The 24,038-nt window shown below is 40.4% G+C and overlaps 2 protein-coding genes across 4 annotated transcripts in view; one reads left to right on the top strand and one right to left on the bottom strand.

The window, feature by feature from the left end:
- Window positions 1–24,038, bottom strand: part of NCF2 (neutrophil cytosolic factor 2) — a 518,710-nt gene that overhangs the window by 443,503 nt on the left and 51,169 nt on the right. The window lies entirely within an intron of this gene.
- Window positions 1–24,038, top strand: part of SMG7 (SMG7 nonsense mediated mRNA decay factor) — a 69,782-nt gene that overhangs the window by 23,994 nt on the left and 21,750 nt on the right. For all 3 annotated transcript variants that reach the window (XM_083359068.1, XM_083359067.1, XM_083359066.1), the window contains exons 10-17: window positions 3,415–3,571; window positions 9,041–9,111; window positions 11,233–11,293; window positions 13,018–13,137; window positions 16,144–16,576; window positions 18,800–18,944; window positions 19,728–20,116; window positions 21,014–21,388. In XM_083359068.1, the coding sequence (XP_083215194.1) occupies window positions 3,415–3,571; window positions 9,041–9,111; window positions 11,233–11,293; window positions 13,018–13,137; window positions 16,144–16,576; window positions 18,800–18,944; window positions 19,728–20,116; window positions 21,014–21,388 (1,751 nt within the window). The remainder of the gene's footprint in view (window positions 1–3,414; window positions 3,572–9,040; window positions 9,112–11,232; window positions 11,294–13,017; window positions 13,138–16,143; window positions 16,577–18,799; window positions 18,945–19,727; window positions 20,117–21,013; window positions 21,389–24,038) is intronic.

Here is a 24,038-nt window from a genome sequence, read left to right as displayed (position 1 = left end):
GGTTGTGATGCCAGTGCTGTTCTTGAATTGCATTACTGTGGCATGATCTTATAGCCAGGTCTCATAGTTACTGCTTCTGGAGGAGAAATTGTGAATTAGTTGGGTTCTTATTGATTAATTGTGAATAAATTAAGTTTGCGAAACCTTATGACTCCTTTATTTCCATTTAATCATTGATTTAATCCCCACATTCCTATTGTATCCTTGTATTTCCTTTGCAAGTAGAAAAATAGGGACCACTATGGTGGGAAGGTAACAGCATTCTGTGCGCCTTTGGCGTCTAGTCATGCCGGCCACATGACCACGGAGACGTCCTCGGACAAGCGCTGGCTCTTCGGCTTTGAAACGGAGATGAGCACCGGCCCCTAGAGTTGGAAACGACTAGCACACATGTGTGGGGGAACCTTTACCTTTACCTTTTTTAAAAAGAATATATGCACCTGGGGATGTGTTTTAAGGTATAGGCCAGGGGTGGCAAACCTATGGCATGTGTGCCACAGGTGGCACGTGGAGCCGTCCCTGTGGGCATGCGCGCCATCACCCCAGAAGGAGGCGGGGCCAGGCTGCCCCTCCCCCTCTCCACGTGCACCTGCACTCTTGCTCTCTTTCTCTCTGCACTGACGGAGCAGCTGCAAGAGCTGGGCAGATCCGGGCTGGATGGTGGAGGCAGCTGCAGCATGAGTCTAGATAAGCCTCTGGAGTGATTTTGCGCCCCCCCCCAATCATTTTACGATGCTCCAGCGGCCTGATTGGGCATCAGAGGCCTGCAAAATGCTTCTGCTGCCCAGATCTAGGACTGCAGAGCAATTTCGCTCCCCCCACCGGGCGATTTTGCAGGCTTCCGATGCCCAGATCGGGTTGCTGGAGCATCACCTACCCACGCCCCCGGCACCCAGTGATGCATAAGTGGGTTTCGGGTTGCAGTTTGGGCACTCGGTCTCAAAAAGGTTCGCCACCACTGGTATAGGCTATCAGTACCATATAGAATCCTGACATTAAAAGATCCTAAACTATGTAATTTCCTCCTATACCGTAGTTTCCGGCGTATAAGACTACTTTTTAACCCATGAAAATCTTCTCAAAAGTCAGGGGTTGTCTTATACGCCGGGTGCTGAAAATTTAGGGACAGGGCTGGCTGGAAAACCTGGAGCGGATCTCCCATTTAGTCTGCGCAGGGAAAGCGGGACCAATTGGAGAAGAAGCTGCAGTCTGCGATTTTTTACAGGCTGGGGTCTGGGCGTCTTTCCTTCTAAAGTTGAAGAGCAGCTGTAGTATATCCCAACTTGAAAGGCGGGTGGGGAAGGCAGCAGCCAGAGCAGCGGCTTAGCTCTAAGGACACATTTGACTCAGGAACTGGGCGGGCTGGCTGGAAAACCTGGAGCGGATCTCCCATTTGGTCTTTTTTTTTTTAAATCCCATTTATATCCTGCCCTTCTCCGAAGACTCAGGGTGGCTTACAATTTAAAGCACAAATCAATGTGCTTAGCAATAGCCTTCATTCTGTGTATATGCCTGTTTATTAGGGCTTTCACCACCACCCCCAGCAGCATTATTACAAAGTCAGCTTATTGCCCCCAACAATCTGGGTCCTCATTTTACCTATCTTGGAAGGATGGAAAGCTGAGTCAACCTTGAGCCTGGTGGGACTTGAACCTGCACTAATTGCAGGCAGCTGGTTTTACTTAAGGCTCTGCGCAGGGAAAGCTTTAGAGTGAATTAGGAAAAGTGAAAAAGTGAATTAGGAAAATAGGGAACGGTTGCTGGAATTGGGTATGTGTAGTTTAACGAAGAGAAGGGTGAGGGGTGACATGATAGCAGTGTTCCAATATCTCAGGGGCTGCCACAAAGAAGAGGGAGCCAAGCTATTCTCCAAAGCACCTGAAAGCAGGACAAGAAGCAACGGATGGAAACTAGTCAAGGAGAGAAGCAACCTAGAACTAAGGAGAAACTTCCTGACAGTTAGAACAATTAACCAGTGGAACAACCTGCCTCCAGAAGTGGTGAATGCTCCAACACTGGAGGTTTTTAAGAAGAGACTGGACAGCCATTTGTCTGAAATGGTATAGGGTTTCCTGCCTTAGCAGGGGGTTGGACTAGATGACTTCCAAGGTCCCCTCCAACTTCTTCTTCTTCTTCTTCTTCTTCTTCTTCTTCTTCTTCTTCTTCTTCTTCTTCTTCTTCTTATTATTATTATTATTATTATTATTATTATTATAGTTTAATCCACTTGCACTGTTTTATGTTTACATGTTTGATGACAAACAGCCTTATGTTTATAAGTGACAGTTTTCTTACTAAGCACCTGCATGTCATAAGCATTTGAATTAAAATTACCATATTAAAATCAAATCTGATGTTTTTTAATTTTTATTTGGTGTGCGTTGGAAGAGGGGTAGTCTTATACGGCGAGTATAGCCCAAACCCTATAATTTAACAGGAAATGTAGGGGGTCGTCTTATACGCCCAGTCGTCTTATACGCCGGAAAATACAGTATTTTTTTTTAGCACATAGAAAAATTATAAGGAAGTGGTGAAGCCACACTGACCATATTCCCATATTATTACTTCATATTTTGCATATATTTAAATGCTAAAACAGAGATAATCAAGGTAGTCTTTCTATTTAGAATTGGTTGCTTAATGACCATTCAAAATTATGCTGGACTGAAAGACACAACTCAGTCAAAGTTATGACCACTGTGCTGTACTATCACATTTTAGGCACGTAGCAACTGCCTCACATTTACAACCGGTTGCATCATCCACTGCTCACTTGGAAGCGAATTGTGATTTATTTGCTGTTTTTTAGCAAAAAACCCTGTGGATTAGCTGGATTCAGACTTATGACCATGTGATTTGCTTAACAGAAATGGTGACTTGCTTAACAACCATCATAAAAATGGTCATGAAATTGATTCTGGTTTCTTGGTGACTTGACTTACAACCCCAATGACAAAACCAAAATTCTGGGCTCAGTTGCGATCTTAAGTTGATTACTTATATATCACTGTTTGCTTTGTTGGTAAGATCCTGTGCTCAACTTTTGCAATCATATGGCCAACTTTAGCATTTTTTAAGACTCAATAGAGAACAATTTTTTCTCATGTTTTATATTAATAGTTTTATAAAAAATATTAGATATTATGCATATCCATTATATGTACTTTTTTCTTTTTTTCTTTTATCCAGTGCTGTTAATTTTTTCCTGTCTTGTTTGTATTTTTATTATTTTTGTTCCTATTTTTTAATTTGCACTTTGTATTTTATCTTTTGAAATCAGTAAAAATTTCAAAAAAAGTTAAAACCGATGATCAGCAAGAAATCATTATTACTGCTTGAATTGATAACCAATTTATCAGTATAGTGCTCAAAATAATTAACTAAAAATAAACACTATACTTTTGTTTTTCTCAGTGTCTTTTCTTGGAATTTTGTGCAAGTGTCCACTTCAGAATGATTACCAAGAAGAATCTTGGGGTTCTTATCCCCTTCCTGCACTCAAAGTGTCAATGGACTGGCTGAAACTTAGACCCAGTGTTTTTCAGGAGGCTGTGGTTGATGAAAGGCAATAGTAAGTCTTGTCTGCCCGTGTTTTTCCATTTTTCTTTAGTTTAGATCAGGGGTGTCATACTCAATTTCATTGAGGGCCGCATCAGCATTGCGGTTGCCCTCGGGGGTGGTGGTTGTGGCCAGGGTGGGCGTGGCTTACTGGGTGGGCGTGGCTGGAGTGCATATGGCCTACTGGGTGGGCATGGCCAGCTCTACATCATTTGTGTCAGGGGTGCCTATGGGGGCCTGGGCAGGAGTGGGACAGATCTGAGGGTCTCTGGCAGAAGGAGATGGGACCAGGGAAGTGCCAAGGCATGGTCCACCGGAGGAGCCTCACTGTTCCTCTCAGGCCATGGGGGGGGGCTGGACGGTGGCACGGAGGTAAAATGCCTAGCCCAACTCTCAAGCACCCACGGCACTAAGCCCAGCCCCACTTCCCCAAGCTGGTGCCCAGCTGCGTTTACCTCCTCCTCAAGGCTGCTGCTGCTATGCTTGCTCTCCTTAGCCAGGTTGCTCATGATGGGTACGAGGGCAAAATCAAGAGGGAGGCCCATTCCCTCTCCATGTGAGGAGACCTGGCTTTGTATCCAAAGCTTCCTTAGCAATAGGGAGACCCCCCCAGGATAGGCCAGGAGGAGGGGGCAAGGGTATGGTGAAAGGGCAGCAGGGCAGGACTAAGGTAGGACTTCCCTCAGACCTTCCCTCTCCTTCCTTCCTTCCAAAGAACAGAGTGGTGGGAAAATATTTGAGATGAGGGTGGGAGAAAAACAGGCAAGAAACACAGCTGGGGAAGTGTCATCCTTCGTGAGGAATGAAGAAATGCACCATTGCCTGGAAATGGCCAGCACATGGCCCTCGCCTACTTCACATATCCGGCTTGGTGGGCTCTATGGGAGGGGATGCCATGAGCAGCGTGAGAGTTGATGTTACCTGTGCAATGCTGACCAGCCCCTAGCCTGCCCGATTTTGGCAGGTAGCAGGGTGCTCTACTCATAGTGCTAAGAGGCTGAGCCGGGTGGCATGAATCTGAAGAGAAGCACAATGCTGCCCAACCCCTAGCCTGCCCAAAGTAGGCAGGGCCATGTGCTGGCCATTTCCAAGCGATGGTGCATTTCTTCATTCCTTACAAAGGGTGATACCTCCCCAGCATGCGCCAAGGGGGCAGTGCCGACATGGCACAGGCCGGTCCCTCGCTGTTTCCAGATGGCCTTGTGGAGCTAAGACTGAATGTATTTCAGCATAGATGACCACCATGAAATTGTACATTGGCTCGTGGCCAGGCTGGGCTGGGGCCAAGACAGCGGGGCCGTTCCCTTACTGTTTCCAGGATGGCTTCGCGGGCCACATGAAACCACTTCGCGGGCCGCATCTGGCCCCCGGGCCTTGTGTTTGACATGTCTGGTTTAGATGAAGTAAATTAGTAATGAATAATCTAAATTTCTCCTGATATAAATACAGTGAGCTTTTTTGTGGTTCAAATTTTTTATTAGTTTGTCAGAATATAAAATACAGAGGAAAATAAAAAATAATGGGAAACTAGGGAAGGAAAAGGGATAAAGAGAAAGTGTGGGGTAGGAGGAGAAAAAGAAAAATAGCATTGTCTTCTGACTCTTTTTGGTACAGTAGAAGATAGTAATATTACAGCCTCAACTTTTTACTTTTACTCAGTAATATATACTACCCATTTCTATAACAACAAACCTATCTAATCAGCAACACCAAAATCAAAGTTTCATTTTTTCCATCACAAGCACAAAATCCAGAAGCGGTTGCCAATTAGGAATAAAATTAAATACACTCTTTTTTTAAAAAAAAAAACCAAAGCAATCAATTTAACCATCTCTACTTTTTTTTCTTTCCTACAATGAACTTTGAACTGAAAATTTGTAGACTTCATCTTGTTTTAGCTATGAATTTTCTAGTGATAGTCTAGAAAATAATTAAATGTGTTCTACTATTTGCACACAATCTTCAGTAGCCATTTTTTTCTTTTCTGATCACAATTTGAAAAGGAAGAAATGGCTAACTTTCTGAAAGTACTATCAGCAATTCCTTTGATCCCAGATTGGAAGATGAATACCTTCAAACTAAATCCACATAATTCTTAGTCACAAATGCGTAATGATTTAATGAATGAAATAAGTTGTCACTTTTGCACAAAAGTTTATTTTCTTTCATTTATATCCCAGTTGTCCATGTTAATGGCTGAACCTCATTACCTATTGCCAGATACTATAATAGATAAGAATAAAGTAAATTAATAAAGATCAGATGATAATATTCAATCATAGTTACCATATAATTCTAAAACTTGAGCTAAAGATGATGTATTCCTCTAAGTGGCATTTTGCAGTAGAGCTATAGTTTTACATCTACATAGAGCACAAATTCCATGCTTTGATTATTCAGTGAATGTTTTCTAATAACATGACTCGTTATAATGTGGAAGCTATAGTTATTTCTAAAGTAATCTCTCTCATTTGAATAAATATACTTTCTAATTTAGTCTTCAGTGAACTGGATTTGTGGAGAAAAGTAGCTTCAAATTAAAACAGAATGGATGGATGGCACTGCTTTTCAAGCATGGTTTGACTTTTTATGCCACTTCAGACACTACATTTAAAATATTGGGATTTATTTATTATAGACAATCTAACAGCCACAAATGCAGCTAATGTTAAAGGTTTTTATCAACTTTTCATGTTAATAAAATGATCTCAACAAATCTCATCTCTTGATTAAGAAATTAAGTATTCATTTTAAAGATATAAAATGTGATCTGCATTTGCATGCATTAAGAAATATCTGTAAAATAGCTCAGTGGTTTACACAGTGGTTTGTAAGACATTTTGAATTTTCAACATTTCTGCATTAATGTGACCTAAAATGTAATCTGTTTTCCACACAAGTCCTCAAACCAGATATTTGCATTTGGATCATTTTTAGTGTTTTTTATTTCATTTGGGTTCTTTTTATCTAGTTAGAAGATCTTTATCTATCTCTTTATCTACTTTGAAGCCGTGCAGGGAAGTGATCTTATTTTAGAGCATATTTATGCAAAAAATAGTCAAAATTCAAATGAGTTCATAAACTTTTAAACAGTACTGAAAATGGCTGCATTATTCTTAGGTTAAAAAAATGAACTTCCTTGTTGATCCATAGAAAGGTTATTTTAATTTAAAAAATAGTTCCTTGATCTCCTGTACATAATCTCCTTCATTGCTTTCCTGTATATTAAAGGAAATTCCTGTACCCAAACCTCTTGATATTGACATTGCTTTCAGTGCTAACTTGGGTGTAATTTGCAAACAGGTATCTTTTGATATAAAAATTCAATTACCTTCCAGAAGAGTCAGAAAAGCTTTCTATTTTAAGGTTCTATGCTAGAAACTGGTTGCTTAATGTTAACTTATATTATATTATATTATATTATATTATATTATATTATATTATTATATTATATTATTATATTATATTATATTATATTATATTATATTATATTATATTATATTATATTATATTATTTATTATATATTTTCCACTCAATATCTGTTCAAGCTGTTTTACAATAGAAGAATGTAAAACAAATATAAAGACTATAAATCAGGGAAATCGAATCAAAGAAGGATATAAACAGTGAGTGTTAATAGTGCTTTTCTGATTGTAAAGGGTAAAATAAAGACATTAGAGCATGTTCTTTTATTGTCCTATCCTTTCCTCTTTCTGGACAGACTTAAAGAGGAAAATGAAATAAGGTTTGACAGTTGAATGAACCTTTATTGTCAAAGTACAACCATGTATACATTGAGATTGGCTGAGCCTCCCTTCGTGCCCCCACCCCCAACTTACAGTGACACAAACCCTCCATCTTATTACACCATGTGAGCTAATTGCACAACACACCGGCCTCGCAAGTCAATCATGCATAAAGTTTATAAAATTATTTCCCGTTCAAAAGCCTAACAGTCCATGGATAAAAGCTGTTCTTCAGCCTGTTGGTACGGCTGGCTATACTCCTATATCTCCTACCTGATGGTAGGAGAGTAAAGAGATACCATCCAGGGCGTGAGTCATCCCTGAGAATTTTCCTCACTCTTCCAAGGCAGCGAGCCCTGGCGATGTCATCCAGTGGTGTCGGGACAGCCCACAATGTCTTGTGCTGTGCTCACCACCCTCTGTAATGCTTTCCTATCCACGGCTGTCAGACCAGCATACCAAACCACAATACAGTACGAGAGGACGCTCTCTATAATAGACCGGTAAAAGAGGGTCATTAGCCGTTGTTCTACCCTGTTCATCTGTCATGGCATAAGTCAGAAATAAATTCTATTGTGCGACTTTAAAAAATGGGCACTTTTTATTAAGCCTGGAAGAATCCTTTGCCATTAAAAATCTAGACATTATACATAGTTTTTGAATAATTTATTTTCATATATACATCAGTTTATACACTCCATCCTTCAAGGTACACCAAACATAAAACCACATGCTTTAAACAAAATTGTAAATTAAAACAAATATCTAGCCAACAGCAAAATCTGTCAAAATGGTGGCCCAGCATTATCATTATCTATCAAATATTTGCTGGAATAAAATTGCCTTCATAGCCTTCCAGAAACTAGAGGGTTGGGGACTCTGTATACTTTGTGGTACATTGTTCTGCAGAACGGGATAGCCACCAAGAAGTTTTACCTTTTTGTTCCACTCTCTTCACTTAACATTGAGTGGGGATACTCAGCATCCACATTTCAAAAAATGCACAAGACTGGCTGAATCCAAGCAAGAAAGAAAATGGAACCTAAAGCCATGTAAGACTTTTTAGGTTAGTTAAAGCAAATGGAGAAAATTATGTGAAAGGTAAAAGTCTCTCTGGAATCATAAATATACTATAGCACTCTGTTCCCACAAGGATGGACCAAATACTTGTGAGAAGGCTTCGGGTTAGACATGAAATCAATAGCTGTGTGTTTGAGCTTTGTAGGTCTGAGAAATTGTGCCCAGTAATGAAAATATCAGAGCTTCTGTCAGTATTCCTTAGAAACTGGCTTAAAAGAGTCTACTGAAAGGAACAACTAAGGAATTTCCCAAAATGGGATAGATAGGCATCCTACAATTCTTCATCCATTTGTGTTGTATAGAGGAAAAACCAAGTAGCTACTTCAGGATTGAAATAAAATATGATTACAAGGCATTGTTTTATGGTGGCATTAAGCAATACCTGTGTATTTGAACCAACAGAATAATGTGTGACTGTGTTATTTAAATGATGCTGTAGACATACCAGGGGAAAATTGTACTGAAATACAGCAAGATAGTTACTGGAATTTTCAGAAAAGGATCTTCGATAGAAATAATTTTTATAGATTATGTCAGAAGAGATCTGATAAGAAATGGGGCTTTTGATGCAGTAAGGACAAGGTATGCAATGGAAGAGCAATCGTGAGTGTGCAGTGTGTCAAAGCATAAGTATAAAACTCTTCTTGCTTTGCAGTGTTTGGCCTTGGCTGATTTCTCTTCTAAACAGTTTTCAGCCTCATGAAGAAGACCTTTCCTGCCCTAATGGTAAGAACACACCCTTATGACTTAGTCTGAGGAAGAGAAGAGCAGTGTGAAATCAAGAACAATGTAATAGAAAAACAACGATGAGCTTGTGTATAAGTTTAAGTTAAATCAAAACTATTTTAGCTCATGTTGACTTCATTGATTCTGAGAAGTACCTTCTAAGTACTCATTAAATTATGTAGATTCTATTCTATGCCCTCAGCTGGCAACACTTTGTTTGTCCAAGCTCCTCTTCAGTGTCATTGATGGTACAGTTTGTTTACAGTTTTATATTTATATATCACCACTTGTAAAAAATCATATGGGTTGCATCAATCAATCAAATTATTGGTAGTGCAGAGAAATAAGACCACAAGAAAGGGTGCAAGTAAGACCACCCCCAAAAAAGTCAAAATTAGCGGATGAAAATAAATGATAATAGGAATATTCATAGATGTGACAAATATAGAATTTTTCAGAATGATTACTGAAGCTGGAGAATATTCTGTGCAATCTTAATTATGAATTTCCTTATTAATTTTACTTTCAGGCAGAATTACATTTGTTTTCTTTTGAATTAAAATTTTAATACATTCTAACTACAGGTAGTTCTCAATTTATGACCGGCCATTTTACACTATTCAAAATTAAAATGGCTTTGGGACAGGTGCTGTACAGGCACCATATAATGTCACAGCTACCTGCAGTCACGTGACCATAATTCGGGCTTTTGGCAACTGGCTCATCTTTATGACTGCAGCATTCTATAGGCACATTTCTTGCCAGTTTTGGAAGAATAGTTTTGCTTAATGATTTGCTTTAACAACGATGGTGATTAATTTAATGACTGCTACAAAAAATGTAAACAAAAGGGCCCCATCATATCGGTTCGTTGACTTACAACCACACCAATTTATGACTGGATTTCTGGTTCCAATTGTAGTTGCAAGTTGAGGACTACTTTACAACCACAACTGCGACAAGGGACACCTAGCACTAAGCTATTCACTTATAAAGGGCAAGCTGATATGACTGCTTCACTTAGCAAGGGCACTCCCCATTGCCACCATTGAACAAATTCCACCAGTTGTGAGCCAAGGACCCACCCTAAGCCATGCCATTCCAGGCTTGGTCCCTCCCAGCCCAGAGCCTCGGTAAGGTAAAGGAGTGCTTCATCTTCAATTCCCCTTTCCCTCTTATCGCCCCCTATCACTCCACCTCTGCTGTTCTGCCTGTGCTGCACCCTGTTTGGCGAGATGGCAAGCAACCATACATGGCTCGGGAACTGCTTGCCCTGTAAGAAGCCCTTGAACCACAGCAAAAATCCCCCGGAAGCCCCATCAGCATAGTGTGCGGCCTCAGTATGGCACAAAGCCACAACTGTCCTGGAAGCTCCGAGTGCCTATCGAAGCCCTAAAAGCATGGCAGCGCAATTGAGTAGCATGGCACGAAGCTGCAGCCCAGTTGCATGGTGCAAAGCCAGCAGTGCAGGGCAAAGCCTTTGTCACCCCATGAAGCTCCAGCTTTCTCAGCTCAGCCACACTCACTGCCCTGCACTCCTAGAGCTATGTTGCCCTCAACCTGGTCAACCATCCCAGTTGACCTTCACTGCTATCTTGCTCCTACTGCTGTGAGGTGTGCCCACCTTGGCCTTTGCAAGGCAGCTGCTGATCACATGAGGCCATCTTGTCCAGATCTTCTTTGTGCAATCTGGGGGAAAAGGTTTTATGCAGCCATCATCTGCCTCAGAAGGGCCATGCTAGGCATGCTTGGTCAGCACCGGGAGCAAGAAGACGGCAGTCAACTAGGGCCACAGGAACCACAGAGTATAGGGTGTCTAAAAGTCATATATAAGGAAATAAGTAAAGGGAGAGTTGAAACATTCCTGCAGTCGTAAGTGTAGGCAGACTAACAAGTGCCTGAATTTTGATCATGAAGGCACTGCAGTGTCTGTAACTTTGGGAACCAGTTGTAATCCATTTGGTACTGCTGTAACTTCAAATAGTTGTTGAACATATGGTTATACATTGAGAACTACCTGTAACTTAAAAAGCACTTGTTATTTATTGGATCGGATCCTTGCTTACTAATGAAAAGTAGACTTGAATACGGATGTGCATATTTCTTTGTTTCATTTGCTAGCCACCCCTCTTCCAGAAGAGTTTGAACTGCAAGGATTCTTAGCTCTGAGACCCTCGTTCAGGTGAGTGATTATTATAGATAGATTATACTTATCAGTGTTACTATCTACTGTTATTAACAGTGTTAATATCTACTGTTTTCTAATCTCTTTGTAATTATTGCCACGCTACAAAATTTCATATATCTTCACTATTTTTTGTAATACATTATTATTATAGAATCATTGGGATTAAAATTCCAATTCTGGTTTCCTTAAATTTCATTTTAATTTTTGTGTATTTAAAGTTTAATCTCCCTGGAAACCTTTAGAAAAAGTGGTGTGAGGGGAAAAAATAGGTAATTATTCTTGTTTTTTCACTGAAGTAGGATTTCTAACATGATAGATCTTTTGATATAATATTATATAAGATAACTGTTAACTGCTATAGATTAATTTTCCTGGATAAACCCAGCGGGGGGGGGGGACGTGGCAGATCTGAGTCTATAAACATATGCAGAGTACTTTTCTATTCTGAAATTGATTCTGGTACTATTTGCTTTTATATTTGGGTGTTACGGTGAAAAATTACTTGAAGAACAATTTCAGCAAGGATGATAAGACTTGATACAAAATACATAAACATGTGCGACTGCTATAAAATTGGACTCTTTCTCTCCCTGCCACCTGCAAATTCTGTGTAATTACTTCCTTGCTTAAAGGGAAACTTTAGATAACTAATTGGATCACTGTGTGTTACATCTGCATGTATCCCTCTTGTTCCTGATTCATAATCCAGTGATGCCCTCACTGTGATGTCCCGTTGCCTGGAGGCGGTTCGGGTCTGGATGGGGAGGAACAGACTTCAGCTCAACCCTGACAAGACTGAGTGGCTGTGCATTCCGGCATCCCGGGACATTCAAAATGTTCCATCACTTTCTATGGGGGGGTGAGTTTTTACCCCCCGTGGATAGGGCTCGCAACTTGGGAGTCCTCCTAGATTCACGGCTTACCCTAGAAGACCACATAGTAGCCGTGACTAGGGGGGCTTTCGCTCAGGTTCGCCTGGTGTGTCAGTTGCGGCCCTATCTGGACCGGGATGCCTTGTGTACGGTCACTCATGCGCTTGTGACCTCTCGTCTTGACTATTGCAATGCTCTTTACATGGGGCTTCCCTTAAAGACCACTCGGAGGCTCCAACTGGTACAGAATGCGGCCGCGAGAGTTGTCTTGGGAGTTTCCCGGTACTCCCATGTTACACCTTTGCTACGCGAGCTGCATTGGTTACCAGTTGTCTTCCGGGTGAGGTTCAAGGTCTTGGTGATGGTTTTTAAGTCCTTACATGGCATGGGTCCGGAATACCTCGGGGACCACCTGCTGCCGGCGTCGACTCCCCTCCGCCCTGTGCGTTCCCACAGAGAGGGCCTCCTCAGGGTGCCTCCGGTCAGAGAATGCCGGCTGGTGGCCCCCAGGGGGAGGGCCTTCTCTGTGGGCGCCCCGGCCTTATGGAATCAACTGCCGGTTGAGCCCGGATGGCACCGGATCTTCGCTCCTTCCGGCGCGGGTTAAAGACCCATTTATTCGAACAAGCTGGCCTGGCCTGATGGGGGAATGTTAGGGTTTTGATGTTTTTATATTTTGATTGTTTTAACTTGGGCAATAATTAAATCATTTTTAACTTTTGTACTTCTATTTATATGCCCTGTTCACCGCCCTGAGTCCTTCGGGAGAAGGGCGGTATAGAAATTCAATAAAATAAAATAAATAAATAATCCAAACATGCCATTTTAATTTTTGTCAACAATCAGGAACTTGGATTTCTCTAAAGGCCATCAGGGGATTACAGGAGACAAAGAAGGGCAGCATCGCCGTATACGGCAACAGCGCCTGATTTTCACAGGAAAATGGATCGCTGACAATCAGCCAAGGTATCTGTATGGCTACTAGTATCATCCTATACCCTTTGCCCATGATGGTTCTCTTTGCCTCTTAGCATTGCTGTTCATGTTTATTATGACAGATTTTAAAACTCAAAACGAAGGTATGATTTTGGATACTATTTCATAGGCAGTAATATGGGAATGGTAGATAGATACTAAAATGTATAATATTTACTTTTTTCAGGGCTTAGAGAACTGGTTTAGGAACTTAAATCCATATTTTAGTTTGATGTTACAGGTAGTCTTCATTTAATTAAAGTCCCTAATCCCCATAATAACGACCAGCAACTTCATTCCTAATCAAAGCAATCATTAAGTGAAATGTCCCATAATGGCCCACAGCAGTTTTGGCAGTCCCTTTGGCTATAAATCCTGCTTGGTCATTATACAAGGACCCAACCTAATCTGAGCCATTCCTGGCATGGTCCCTATCCTTCCTGATCCTTTGTCCTTCCAAAGTAGGGAACTATTTCAGCATCCTCATCTCTCCCTCTTATCTCTGCCCTTTTGGCCACCTGCTGCCCACTGCCACTTCTGTCCACCATGCACCACTGCCAGCTAGTACAGTCCTTTATGCTGCTCCCGACTTAATATGAAGGATTAACAAAGAAGGATTACTGTGGAACAATCCACAGTGTGAAGGCTCAATCCCAGTGGCAAGGGCATGCAGCAAGGGACACATTGTCCTTCCTGGTCACCCTAGCTCTCACCTGCAGCACTTGCTTGCCTTCCCCTGTTTCCTGGCACCTGCCTGGAGCACCTGCTGCCCCCAGCTAACCTTTACTATCATTTTGCCTCCCTTTTTTCCACTGGGCACACTATCCTGGCCACAGACAGACAGGTATTGTGGGAAGGTGGATCTGTGCCACTACCCTGTTGAGTAAGCCAGCCTTTCATGCTGTACCTTACCATACACCACTGCCAGCCGGGATGATCCTTGGCGCAAAAGATCAATGGGTAAAGATTGCTGCAGGACAATCTGCAACACAAAGGATTATCTTAGCCCACAGGAGAACATGGCACAAATATGGCGCACGTCACAAAAGATCATCCTGGCCAGACCAGAATTCCTTTCCAGCATGATCTGAGAACGGTGGGACTTAAAATCCTGCACATCTGGAGAGTTGCTTTAAGAATAACATATTGTAGTTCATTGGGGAAGAAACCCAGATTTAAAATCCTTCTTCAGGCATGAAGCTGGCTGGGGAAACTTGAGCTGATTACGTTCTTTCTTATTGTAATCTAATCCTCCCAGGATTCATCAGAATAAATTGGTGTGTGTGTGTGTGTGTGTGTGTGTGTGTGTGTGTGTAGAAACCCAGTGAATTAAGCTTTGCAGAGGAAGGCTATATAACTTTAAAAGAAACACCCAATCTGTTGCTTGGGCATCCTCTCCTTTTTTTAAAGGAGCAGAAAGTTGTAAGTTGACAACTGGTTGCAAATCTGTTTTTCAGCTCTGTGGTATAACTTTGAACAATTGCTGAAAAAATGGACATTAAGTGCAGACTACCTGTATTAACATAATTTGTAAGGTTACACACCTCTTCAGATTTAGTGCTACAAAAGTGTTTCAGAGTATGCAGGGGTGGGGGCAAATACCGTAAATGCTTCACCTGCAACCCTAGAAAAAGGAGCAGCTGCTTTAAGAAGTTGTAGATAGGTGCCATGTTTTCATCTCCTATATCTCAAAGCAACTTTTTGACCTTTGAATTTTAAACACTGCCTAGCCTTAATAGTAGACTGGTTAGACAGATTGAAATAAAATAGTTGTCTTTTGGTAAATCTGATCACTGTTCTAGTTGATTGCAGTTTTGTAATAACTCAGGCCCCCAGCCTGACTGCTTCACAGCTTTAAACAGGAGCTGCTGCAAACTGAATTGGAATCTTATGCATTCAGAGCACAGGAATTAATGCAGTGGGGTTTGTTTGCTCCAGATCTTTGTATATGAAAAATATTTTCTGGCAGTGTTGCAATTACCTCAGCATGAAAAAGTTACGTTGCACGCAGTGCATGGGGCCAGAGCTAGGAATAAGTAGGACTGGCCATTTTCTATCCCCTTTCTTCCTTTTACTTTCTGAAGCTCTCTTTCTTCCAAATAGCAGAAAAAGATTTTTCTAGAGATCTGAGATGATCACTTGCATAGGTCTTTATTAGGCGGGAGATCTAGGGTTTCAAAAGTTGCCCGTAGTCATTCCCTATCTAGATCAATCTATTGGAGTTGGCGAGGGGGGAAATGAAGTAATTGCAGAGGGAGAATGTAAAACGCTTGCTTTAGTAAACACAAGGTTATTACTTGCATTTTACTACTCTCATCTCTGTAATCAAATTCTCAAATGTTAATCCCAGGTGTTAGTCAAAGCAGGGGTCTGCAACCTTGACAACTTTAAGACTTGTGGACTTCAGCTCCCAGAATTCCTCAGGCAGCTATGCTGAGGGAGCTGAAGTCCACAAGTCTTAAAGTTGTCAAGGTTGCAGACCCCTGACTTAAAGAATGGGGGTATTCTTCATTCTTAGTGAGGTGTTATGACAAAGGTGGCTTTACTGTCAGTTATAATGGCCTGCAATATAAACAGTAGCATTGTGCAAGTATGTTCCAGTCAACTGAGCTATGATAATGTTGTGTGATTTTCTTAGTTATATTGAACTTCAGCTGCTGTTATAAAAGAAGCATGGTGAGTTTTTAGTTCAAATGCTACCACCCAATCAAAGAAGTTACAGAAATATATCTCCAAAAGCTTTTATCTATTAAAACATCAGAGGAGATCAGATGATAATCTCTGACTGCTTTAAAACTTCATCAAGCTTACCCACTCTCAATTGGCACAAGTAAAGGTTGCTTTCTATTTGTTCCCTTCTAGCTCTATTTTACTTTGCTTTCAATTTTGTGGACTTAAAAAAACCAGTGATTTTTTTTCCACTCAAGGTTTGTGATTGATTATTCTTGAAAATCTATCGGTAACATACAGTTAATTGTTTTTAATTTTTTGTTAAAGGTTGATCCAATGTGAAAATGAGGTTGGCAAACTCATGTTTTTGACAGAGATCCCAGAACTATTACTGGAGGAACATAGTGAGTCCAAACAGAGTCATGTTCTGCAGGAAGCATCTGAGCCACAGTTTGTCGATGGGAGCCCAGGACTTAAGTCAGTGCTATCTACAAGTCGAAACCTGATTAGCAGCTCTGATACGGGAGATAAGCCAATGGTGACATTCAAAGAAAACATTAAACCACGAGAAATAAACAGAGAGCAAGGCCGAAACTATCTGACCAAGGAAGTGGGTAGGGAAAGAAGAGATTATATCAAAGGAATAACAGCCAATAAAAATGATGGAAAGAAGGACAACAACAACAAAAGGAAGAATGAGATTAAGAAATGTGGCATGGACAAGAGTCAAGAAACAGGGAAGCAGAATGTAGCTGTACAGGTAAGATTCTCTATATGTTATCATTCCTCTGAATGTTTTCATGCTGCCACCTAATTTAGCTGTAATGTTACAAAGTTGCCTGAAGCTACTTTTAAGCTTTTGGATGATGTGACATAGTGAGACAGCTATGAGAGGCAGATGCATCTGAAGCTTCCATACCTTCACTTTGCTCCCTCAATATTCACTAGAGGATCTAATGGAATAGTGGCTTATGTTTCTCTCTTTCATTGCATATCTATGGTCTTATTTTCCTTTCCTTTCCTTCCTTTACTCTGTCCATCCGTTAGATCAAGGGTCGCCAACCTTTCTGGGTTGGCGGCCCAGTGGGAAAGGGAGGGACAGGCACCTTTATACGCACATGCACAGACACAAATGTGTGTGCGTGTGTGCGAATGGGGCCGTGAGCATGTGTGCTCCGCAAATGGGGCTGCTAGCGCCGGCTTGCCAAGCACCAGTGAGAGGCTTGCGGCTCACCTAGCGCCGGCACACGTCTCGTGGCTCTCTAGCGCTGGCAAGAAGCTTGCAGCTCGGCTAGCGCTGGCACAAGGATGGAGTGAATGCATGCACATGGCCATGGGATTGGGGACCTCTGCGTTAGATGTTCTCGGGTACCATTGAGGTCTTATGACTCACCTTCCTAATTAGTTGAATCTTAGTAGAGTGGGACTCCATTCATTCATTCATTCATTCATTTGATTTGTGGCTTCCTTCTTATTCAGGAGTTCAGGATACATAGCACTCCCTCTCTTAGCAATAGCCCTGTGATGAAGATAGGTTGAGAGAGAGTGAATCACCCTAAGTCACACTTTTGAGCTTCAGACTGGACTTAAGCCTCAGATTCCCCAATGCTAGTACCGTCTCTTAATGGCTACATGACATGATTTAAATAAGCTTAATAATGCCATTATGTTTTCTGAAATTAAGCATTCTAATATTTTTAAACTGCAAGAGTCATTTGCTAGTATCCAGTATAATATTACAGCAACTTTTTGCCAATTTCTGGTAATTGGGAGCTGCTCTAGGTGGATCTTATATGAGATACAGGTTGTTCTAATATTTTATGAATGTTAGAACCTGTATCCCATATCAGATCCACTTTGTAAAATGAATTCAGTACAAAGATCTTCTTGATGATATTCTTAAGTTTAGGGATATTCCGTATTAGTACACAATTCATTGGGGACAGATTGTACCTCATAAATTTTCTAAACACAAATTTTGCAATTGTCCAGATTTGCTCAGGGACTCATTTTTTTGCTGAACTATAGTTTTTTTTAGATCTTTCCCTTATGTGTTATTGCTTCTAAATGAAGTATAAAGTTACCTCAGAATGGGTATTGTTTAGTGTGCTTTCTTTTGCTCTAAATTTCAGCTTTCATAGTTTTCATTATGTAGGTTTATTGATGTATTCATTTTTTCTGGATTAGGTGTGCTAGTTTAGGTGTATACATTTTTAAGGAGCAAATATGTGAGTATATGCGTCTTTTCTCCAAAAAAGCCCAGGTCATCTATGGTATGTGAATTGCTGTAATTTTGAAGTTGCAACTGAAATTGAATAAAATGAAGCTGACGTTGATGTAAAGAAATACATCAGGCTCTAATTTATAATTTCATTCAAACCTACATCTTAGACCTGCAAAAGCTGTGATAATTTTAGAAACAGGGCTTCTAGATAGAGATATCTAGCATCATAAGTCCAGTAGCTGGATAAGTATTAAAATATTTCTAAAAAATCTCAAGTAACGATTTTATTAATGTTTGTATTTTAATTTTCCAATTTATGTTTCAGAGTTTTTACCAGCCTCTCCATTAGGTTTCTTTTGAAGCTTGTGTCTCCCACCTAGAAAGTATGAAGCCAAAGACAGGCTTAAACTACCTCCTCTAGTCCACTTTGTGGAGATAAATAATAGCTCCTCCAAATTCCAAACATGATCTTCAGTCTGAGTACTTTTCTGAAAAAGCTAGTAGAATTTGTTTTAACCTTGTGAGTCAGAGGAATAGTTCATAATCAGTCTAAAATGTTCTGAGAACTGCAAATGTGGAACTGGCCAAGACCAAACCCACGTTCTTTGTACCTGTAAACCAAGAATGAGAAAACAAATCTCTGGAAAGAAGTGATATGATTTATACTAACTTTTTAATTATTACCTCCTTAAGAAGACATGGACAAGTGAACAAGGGAAAAAATGTAGAATTACTGCTTTTATTGACTTATCCCTTTAGGTAAAATCCCAGACTGAGTTGAGAAAGACTCCAGTGTCTGAAGTCAGAAAAACACCAGTAACTCAATCTCCAAACCAGGCCAGCAACTCCCAGTTCATCCCCATCCATCACCCAGGAGCTTTCCCTCCTCTTCCCAGCCGGCCAGGTAAAAATGCTATTACTCTAAACTTATCTTGGCATATATGGGATTAGGTAAATGCATTGTTAAATGGAATATTCACATTATTTCTAGAAAGTTGGCATAATCGTTAAATATGTAACTTTACATGGTATTTACCAGCCATCAGTCTTTCCAGTGTCTTTTTTGCCAAGATGCAGCATGAGAAGCCATCTTTATTTCACAGTCTACATACATACATACATTACAGACACAGACAAAGTATGTGACAATAAAGAAAACTTAAAGATCTTTTCTAACATAAATGTAGATTTTGAAGTAGAAAACATAATAAATGTAAAGTATCCCTATATTGCTTTAATTAATTTATTTGTGCATAACATCTTGCAAAGATGCCTACAATCCTCTGAAAGTCATAGTGAAGCATCCTCTAGGATGTTAGAGCCTTCCTAGAATTTTCCTCCAGCAAAGTGAGAGTACACGTGCAGGCTTACTGGCACAAACTTCTTTTTTGCGAATACTTTTTCAGCACAGAAGAATAGACTGAATTAATCCATTCCTATAACTGAATGCTGACAGAGAGGTGATCTTTGCTTTACAAAAATTCTCTAGCTGCTAGGATCAGAGAGATAAAGAAAGGACCAGTCATAATCTGTCTCAGTGGTTAATCCTGAAGAGGAGCCTGGAAGTACTATCCAATGTTTCAGTTATTAAAATGTGTGCTTTCTTTCTTTCTTTCTTTCTTTCTTTCTTTCTTTCTTTCTTTCTTTCTTTCTTTCTTTCTTTCTTTCTTTCTTTCTTTCTTTCAAGGCTTCCCACCTCCTGCCTATGTTATTCCTCCTCCTGTGGCTTTCTCTATGAGCTCGGGATATACTTTCCCAGGTGGTGTTTCTGTCCCAGGAACCTTTCTTCAGCCTGCAGCTCATTCAGCTGCAGGAAATCAGGTGCAAGCTGGGAAGCCATCCCACATTCCTTACAGCCAGCAGCGGCCCTCTGGACCAGGCCCAATGAACCAGGGACCTCAACAGACTCCATCCCCCTCCCAGCAGCCCCTTGCATCCATACCAGCTCAGGCAACAAACCCCTCTGCAAGCCAGCTACAGGTCCAGGCTCTGGCCCAGCAGCAGCAACAACAGTCCCCAACAAAAGCTGTGCAGGCATTAGGGAAGAGTCCTCCACACCACTCTGGATTCCAGCAGGTGAGTCTCTGCCAACAGCTCCAAACCTTTATAGGTTTTGTACTCAAATAACACAAAGACTCCAACTTAGATTGCAGTACTGGCCTTTCTGTAAATACTATAATCGCAAGTACAACCTCTAAAGGAGAGGAAAGGAATTCACAAGTTCTTTGGGAAAGAGACAGACAAAATATAGTGAACAAGCTAGAATGTAATTGAAGGCCAAGAACAGAAGAATGTCGGAACGGACGTTTATTAATGATCAAATGTCTCTTTTCCGGGATAGAAGAATCTTGAGTTGTCAAAATAATTCAGATTATATTTGATAAAAGTTTTCCTACTTCTTCCCAAGTATGGCATGACCAGCCTTATAAATGATGAATTGGTATTATTGAAAGATTGATTAAACATATTTGAAGGATTACAACTTAATATGCACCATAGTGCTTGCAAAACTGCAACATTATGTCTTCATTGAAAGATGAAAAATTATTAATGAATGAATCTTAGTGTCAAAATGCTAGTCTTGTAATTTGTCTCTGCTACAAGGTCTCTTTAGTTTTTCTCTGCTTGTGAGGTCTGTAAACTTTAATCTCAAAAGGAAACTGTAAATTTTGGAAGTTTGCTTTGTAGAATTGAATGTGCAGTTCTTCCTAACATGCTCTGCACTGAATATATTTTTGTAATAAGGTAATACGTTCAGTGTACAGCATATGCACAGAGAAGAGAAAAAATACATTTTTTGGTTATCCTATAATTCAACCCTGTTAGTTAATCTGAATCAGAGCATAGTTGGCATCATATTACACTCAGTTTGTTCTGTTGGTCATGTGGTTATTTGCTGGATCTTAAAAGCAATCTCTTATCCAGAGGATCTGTGTTACTGATAATGCTGAATGCTGGCATATTTATTCTTAGTATCCCCAGGGAGACTCCTCCAAGCAGCTCTGGAGCCCCTCTCAGGTTCAAGGCCCATTGGGGAAGATCATGCCTATGAAGCAGCCGTACTATCTTCAGGGCCAGGATCCTGTGAAACTCTTTGAACACTCCTTGCAGCCTTCCCTCCTGCAACAACAGCAGCCTCTGGAGAAGAAAATGAAGCCTTTCCCTATGGAGCCATATAACCAGAATCCCTCAGAGGTCAAGATGCCAGAATTTTACTGGGACTCCTATGGTATGGCTGATAACCGTGTTGTGATGACACAACAGCAAGCCAACATGGACCGCAGAGGGAAACGTCAGCAAGGAGTCTTCCGCCCAGAACAGGATCCAATGTCGAGGATGGGTTTTGAGGTAAACGAAGAGTTGACCCCAGAATATAGGCAGTAGTTTCCTTTATTCCAGAAATGGACAGATTCTGATGACTTAACAGTGTGGATGTGTAGGCCAGTCATGTCTTCCTATAGTGTTTTCCTTGGCATTCATTGGATGAATCTGTATTTCTGGCTCAGTGGTTCCATAGTCCTACTGTTCTTATAAAGAGTTAACTGGCAGGTTAATCCAGGTTGTTTTATTTTAAACTCAGAAGAAAATAATCCTTCTTAGAACACTCTACTGGAATATTTCAGGCATACTGTGCTCCAATGGAACAAACATAATGTTTCTTGTATTCTGTTGTTCATAATTATTCCCCTTCATGGAGGTTCAATACATGACAAAAACCAAACCTATCAGGATAATTTCAGAACAATCCAATAAAAATAAACTGAGAACTCAAAACAGATATTTATACCAACACAACAGTACCCTTAAAACAGTGCTTTAGGATAGGATAGTGTATGTAATAGTATGTGGGAATGATCTTGGGAGACAAGGCAAAGAGACACAGCCAAGGGAACAGTCAGCTAGAAGGCAACTTAGTGCCCAGTAGGAATATGGGTGGGTCCAGTGGCTCAGAAGAGACCCTCCCTAGTTTCTTGGCTGTAAAGGGAGAGGGGGAGAAATGTACTTTCAGACATGCAAGATCCAGTTTATTTAACTTACAATAAAGTAGACAGGAAGGCCTGGAGGAACATTGTCCATAGGGTCGCGATGGGTCGGACACGACTTCGCAACTAACAACAACAACAACAACAACAAAGTAGAATGAGTTTATCTGTTCCATCTTTCCTGTCTGGTCTACCTCACCAGGCTGAGAATATACTACACATCCATTATAATTTAAAATACACATAGTCCTCAACTTACGACCACAATTGAGCCCAAAATTTCTGTTGCTAAGTGAGACATTTGTTAAGTGAGTTTTACCCCATTTTACAACTTTTCTTGCCATAGCTGTTAAGTGAATCATTGCAGTTGATAAGTGAGTCACACAGTTGTTAAGTGAATCCGGCTTCCTCGTTGACTTTGCTTGTCAGAAGGTTGCAAAAGGGGATCACATGACCTTGGGACACAGCAATGGTCATAAGTATGAACCAGTTGCCAAGCATCTGAATTTTGATTACATGAGCATGGGGGGATGCTACAAAGGTCATAAGTATGAAAAACGGTCTTAGTTGCTTTTTCCAGTGCCATGTAACTTTGAACTCACTAAATGAACTGTTGTAAGTCAAGGACTACCTGTATATATTAATCTGTCAACTAAATAAAAGTGGGATGGAACAATCAGACCCTGTAGTAATCAAATAATATATAACACTCTAAAGGCTGTGATATTTCTACAAAGAGAAAGGGAGTCGAATGGAATCCTTAAGGCCCACAACTTGTTGATTGTAATCCTGGACTGAGTATCCAAAAGAAGGCCCTGCTCAAAGAATATAAAGAGCAGTCAGGGTTGTATTAAGAAATAAGGCCAGGCAGGTATTGAGGTGTTTGTGATGGAAGGACTCTGGCTCATATGCCCAGGGGAACTTACTAATTATCAGTCAGCAAACAAGAAACATCAGTAGGTTTACTTCTGCACAGTCTATCAACAACAGCAAAAATATACTTTTGTGCTGTTAGTTTTGACTTCATAAACATGCATGTGTTTATGCATTTGGCAACAGTTCTCTAAAAGTCATACATAAGCATCTAGCTGTTACACAGTTCCGTTTTAGTAAGCAATGTTATGCAAAGAACAGAAAGGGAATGTAATAAAGTAATCACAAATACTATTTTTTCATTACCTTTTGTTCTTTAAACATCACATAACTTATCAAATTCTTGGTTTTGCCCTTCCTTTTGACTTACTCACTTGTCATATGTTTTTTCTCTGATCCATCCTCATTCATTCTCAATGTCACCAGGCCAGTTCAATGTGCTTCTTTTTACTGGTCTTTTGTACGTTCATTAATTTAACACCCATTCAGTCAACACTCACCCACACTTCTTAAGTAATCTATGCCCACTACATTCAATGTTGATGTTCCTGCTGACTTACCCAACTCTTACTTCCATAGAAAAAAGGGGACAGAAGAACATTGCTTCTTTCGAAAAACATTAATTGCTTTTGACATATATCTGTTGAGATGGGTAGCTATACATGTCAAATAAATAAATACTTAGTATCTGTCTACTTGAAATTTACATGTATTCAGTAGTACACGTAAATTAATTTATTTGCTCTAGGTTTTTTGCCATTTAAGTATAACTTAACATTTTTCACTCTCTTTTTTCTTTCAGATTTGAATGTTTGTTAACATTAACATTCAGAACTATACTCCTCAATTCTCAGCAAGCCATTAGTGTTCTCTTCTAACAGCATTGCATTCCCTGCATACAAAAGTACATACAATATATCCTTAACCCCATATACCTCTGATGGCACATTTCTTGTACATTTATCCGTAAATACATTAAATAACCAAGGGGATGCTGCACATTTTTCTTCCCACTAAGTGTTGAATCATTCTCATGCATGCTTTACTTTAATCCTACACAGCTCTTATCACATTCAGCATCCAATCTGCAACTCTACATTTGTGCCAAACATTTCATAACTCAGACTTCTTCAGTTCATGAT

Source organism: Vipera ursinii (genome assembly GCF_947247035.1).
Source record: "Vipera ursinii genome assembly, chromosome: 3".
Lineage (NCBI taxonomy): Eukaryota > Metazoa > Chordata > Lepidosauria > Squamata > Viperidae > Vipera > Vipera ursinii.
The sequence above is the reverse complement of the archived record's forward strand: the minus strand, read 5'-3'. Positions and strand labels throughout refer to the sequence as shown.